The 3,991-nt window shown below is 32.7% G+C and overlaps 1 protein-coding gene across 2 annotated transcripts; it reads left to right on the top strand.

The window, feature by feature from the left end:
- The first annotated feature begins 720 nt into the window (after window positions 1–720).
- LOC115725740 (uncharacterized) lies at window positions 721–3,362 on the top strand. Of its 2 annotated transcripts, none has more exons than XM_030655338.2 (6): window positions 721–892; window positions 1,383–1,609; window positions 1,708–1,966; window positions 2,446–2,625; window positions 2,707–2,862; window positions 2,958–3,362. In XM_030655338.2, exons 1-6 carry the CDS (start codon window positions 863–865, stop codon window positions 3,114–3,116), a joined length of 1,011 nt encoding a protein of 336 aa, XP_030511198.1. In that variant the 5' UTR covers window positions 721–862; the 3' UTR covers window positions 3,117–3,362. The 2 variants fall into 2 exon arrangements, with proteins under 2 accessions (XP_030511198.1, XP_060963031.1); XM_061107048.1 differs by lacking the exon at window positions 721–892 and adding an exon at window positions 1,050–1,290.
- Window positions 3,363–3,991: the final 629 nt, after the last annotated feature.

The raw sequence follows: 3,991 nt of genomic DNA, 5'->3' as shown, positions 1-3,991 counted from the left end.
TCTTACAAAGTTGAACTTGAATTTGTTGTTTAATTCTTATATGGAGCGAGTCTGCAATCAATGCTTTTAGTTTTAGTCCGTTTTATTCTTTCCCAGACATATATAAAATAAAAGTATACACCAAAAAATTAATAACTTTACATTTTTTTTTTAAAAAAAAAAAGGAAAAGTTGAAAAAAAAAATCATTGGGGTTGGCGTTGTTCATCTTAGACCCTTATCAAAACAAAAACCAAGGCAAAGTGGTATTAATTAAGTGATTAAACCAAGAATGTAAAAAATAATAAAATTTCTAGGTAACATAATAATTTAAGAAAAAACTTATTCCCTCAATGAGATTTGAGAGACAGTGTGCCACAGTTAACGGTAGATTACGTTGCTAAAATGTCCCCTGTTTTGTTTTGACCCTTTCGATTTTATCCATTCCTTTATATATAGAAGCACACATGGAACACGGAGGTGCTCTTCCTTTTTCCTTCTCATCAACTTCTGTGATGGAATAGTCACATAAAATGGATAAAGTAATATATTAGAAACATATATAGAGACGAACGAGGATATAATTATAGTTTATTAAGATGTAAATTAGATATATATTTGGAAAGTAATCGAGTATCTTACATACATAAATTAAATACATATATATTTTATATATTTATTGGAAAATGAGAAGCAGGGGGAGATGGATGGAGTAGTGGTGATATAAATAAACATGGTTCTTCTTCTTCTTCACGAGAAAAACCTCAAAACTCATAAGAAAGAGTGTAGGAGCTGTGTTAGAGAGAGAAACAGAAGAACATAGATCAGTTAAGACCCTCCACTCCACTCTACTAGCTACTAATATTTACTCACTTGAACAAGATCATGACTGAAAGTATATGTTTCTTCAACAAGGTAATTTGCTTAGATTAAAGTTTTCTTTTGTTTCTTAATGTGTGCTTCTTTTTTGCCCCCTAAGCTAGCTTTCATAATAAAAAAAATAATAAATAACGATGTAGGTCTTGTTATAGATTATTTTCCTTTTATTGTATTTTAAGAAGTGTATTGTGGTATTACAACAAACACAATTATAGGCATATTTTTTGATCTGATTTTTTCAAGAAAGATCCATTCTATTGCCGTTTCTCTCGTCATATATTTCTCCATTTGGACAGACTGCTTTGACAGAGAAAACAGAGAACAATATCAACAACAAACATGTACATCATATCACCTTTTATTTTATTTTTTTAGCTAAAACCTTCTCTTTTTCCCGTTAATGGAGATTTTTAAATGGAAGACACCACAATATGGTCCTTTCTCTCTCTCTCTCTCTCACACACAATTCCTGTGTTCCTGAATTGTTTTATTATCACATTTATTAATTGCTCATGATGAATTACAGGACACACTGGTCATCAAAACCCCAAAGAAATCTCCATTGATATTGAGAATGGTGGTTCTACTCTTTTCCATGGTTTGTGGAGTATATATATGCTCGATCTGTTTGAAGCAATTAAGTCCCCACACTAAGGCTAAGTTCTTAAACATCAAAGTTATTGAGCATGAAAAGTTTTGTCCCTTTTCGGGTGATCTTTACATGCATTATCCAAAACCTCAAACATTCAGAAGGTATAATAATGAAAACTAATTATGTATGTTTTCTCGGCTTCTTTTAATTTCGTCAAATCGAGATTATTATTCTTATTATTGTTATGTGTTTTTTACAGGGAAGAATGTGGCTGCAACCCTGTTGGGTACTTTGCTATACTATCAATGCAGAGATCTGGGAGTGGATGGTTTGAGACTTTGTTGAATAATCACACCAATGTTAGTTCAAATGGGGAGATTTTCTCCGTAAAGGAAAGGAGGAGTAACATCTCTTCGATTCTAAAGACAATGGATAAAGTTTATAACCTTGACTGGTTTACTAGTGCTTCCAAGAATGAGTGTTCTGCTGCTGTTGGGTTCAAATGGATGCTAAATCAGGTAATTTTACCTCCAATGCATCAAGATTTATTCATCTTTTGTTAATAATAATTTATTTAACATATTACAACTCCTAACTATGTATGTGTGGACATTAGATATAAATCGATTATTTTTATTTATTTATTTGGTGGGCTTGTTAAACACAAACATATATGCCAACCATTTTGTAAAGTATGGAAAAGTGGGAAACTTTAACAGGTTGTACCCCAATTACAAATGGAAAGGGAGTTTGTTATGTTGGGCCATGTTTAAAGTTTACGTTATGAATCATATCTACCTGTATTTCAGAGATTAGTAAATTTTGTATTCGAAGAATATTATGTGTGTATGTGGTGTCAGGGTGTGTTGGCCTTAGAAAATTAAGCAAATGTAGCATACAGGAAATTGAAAAGACAATCAACTTTCTTTTCTTTTCTTTTTCCTTTTCTTTCTTTCTTGATGGTGCTTTAGCTTTATATATTTATATATGTCAACAGGGTTTGATGGAGCATCACGAAGAGATAACTGAGTACTTCAAAAAGAAAGGAGTGTCTGCCATATTCCTTTTGAGAAGAAATTTACTCAGGAGAATGATTTCTGTACTCGCAAATTCTTATGATAAAGATGCTAAGCTACTAAATGGAACCCACAAGTCTCACGTGCATTCACCATTGGAGGTCTCTCTCTCTCATATACTGGGTCATGTGTCATCACCATATGCTTGTTTTATATGCATTTTTCTGTGAATATAATTGCAGGCTCAAATACTTGCAAAATACAAGCCAAAGATTAACGACACATTAATGATAAAAGAACTGAACAAAGCAAATGAGACAACAACCAGAGCATTAGAATATTTCAAGACAACTCGTCATATGGTTCTTTACTATGAAGATGTTATCAACAACCGGACCGTACGTAATGCTTATCACTATTAATTAACTTGACTTCCTAAGAACTTGGTTAATTATTACTGACTTTATAAATTAATGCAACTATGGCCATGCAGAAGCTGAAAGACGTTCAGGAGTTTCTAAAGTTACCTTACAAAGAGCTTAAGAGCCGTCAGGTTAGGATACACACCGCCCCTTTGTGGGATCAAGTCCAGAACTGGCATGATATCCGGAATGCACTCAATGGGACATCATTTGAGACATTTCTTCATTAAAATTTACTAAGGCTTAATGCAAGACGGTGTAAATATCAATTTCATTTCAGCATCAATTTTTGCTCAAGAGAGATTCTAGTTACCATTCCCATTTCTGGTGTATTTATATAAAGCAATTTGTGGAAACAGAAAAATATGTTTCCAGACAACTGTTTTTACTTGAGATGTAACTAAACTATCTACCTATGCTGCCAAACAACACGTTCAAATTAATCTCTTTCCAACAGTTTGTCTTAATGACAAAAATTACCAACTTATTTTTTTTTTTTTGTGGTAACCGATAAAGGTTAAAATAATAAGGGTAACAAAGTTACACAAAAGGTGGGGAGGTTTCTTTCATCCAAGAAAGTTCATTGTCTATCCTAAAGGCATGCTTAGCCAATCTATGAGCCTCAACAATAAAGTTGTTGCACATGAGAGAGTGATGCCCCAGGAAAACTAGACAATAAAACTTTAATATCAGAAAAGATAACCCTCAATTCATGCAAATACAATGTCAGACCCTCCAAAGTTGAGACCAAAGAAAGTGAATCAGAAAAAACCCTCTCCACGGGAAGTCCCACATCTTGAGTCCAACGCAAAACTACTAGTAACGCAACTGCTACTGCCTGGAAAACTGAAAAAGAACCCAGTTAAAACTAGAGAGTTGTCACTTCCGCCCCACTAATAGATCACCAACAAAATAAAGAGAGAAAATTAATACATAATAAATATTTAATAAAATATGAATTCCCTTACAAAAAAATAAAATGAAATAAAATATGAAATTTTTTATAAATAGTCACATAGAATTCTCTTATGTAAATACTAGAACTTATCTAATCTCATCTCACGGTGAATACACTACATTTGATGTGTTATTATTAGACCAAACT

The sequence above is a fragment of the Cannabis sativa genome, chromosome X (genome assembly GCF_029168945.1).
Source record: "Cannabis sativa cultivar Pink pepper isolate KNU-18-1 chromosome X, ASM2916894v1, whole genome shotgun sequence".
NCBI lineage: Eukaryota > Viridiplantae > Streptophyta > Magnoliopsida > Rosales > Cannabaceae > Cannabis > Cannabis sativa.
This window is presented reverse-complemented; position numbering and strand designations above follow the sequence as displayed.

Excerpts from the sequence above, each read along its gene's own strand:
- LOC115725740 (XM_030655338.2), top strand. The coding sequence starts at position 863 with ATGACTGAAAGTATATGTTTCTTCAACAAG. Across the intron at positions 893-1,382 it reads GTATATGTTTCTTCAACAAG|GACACACTGGTCATCAAAAC; the intron begins GTAATTTGCTTA and ends GATGAATTACAG. Across the intron at positions 1,610-1,707 it reads AAACCTCAAACATTCAGAAG|GGAAGAATGTGGCTGCAACC; the intron begins GTATAATAATGA and ends TGTTTTTTACAG.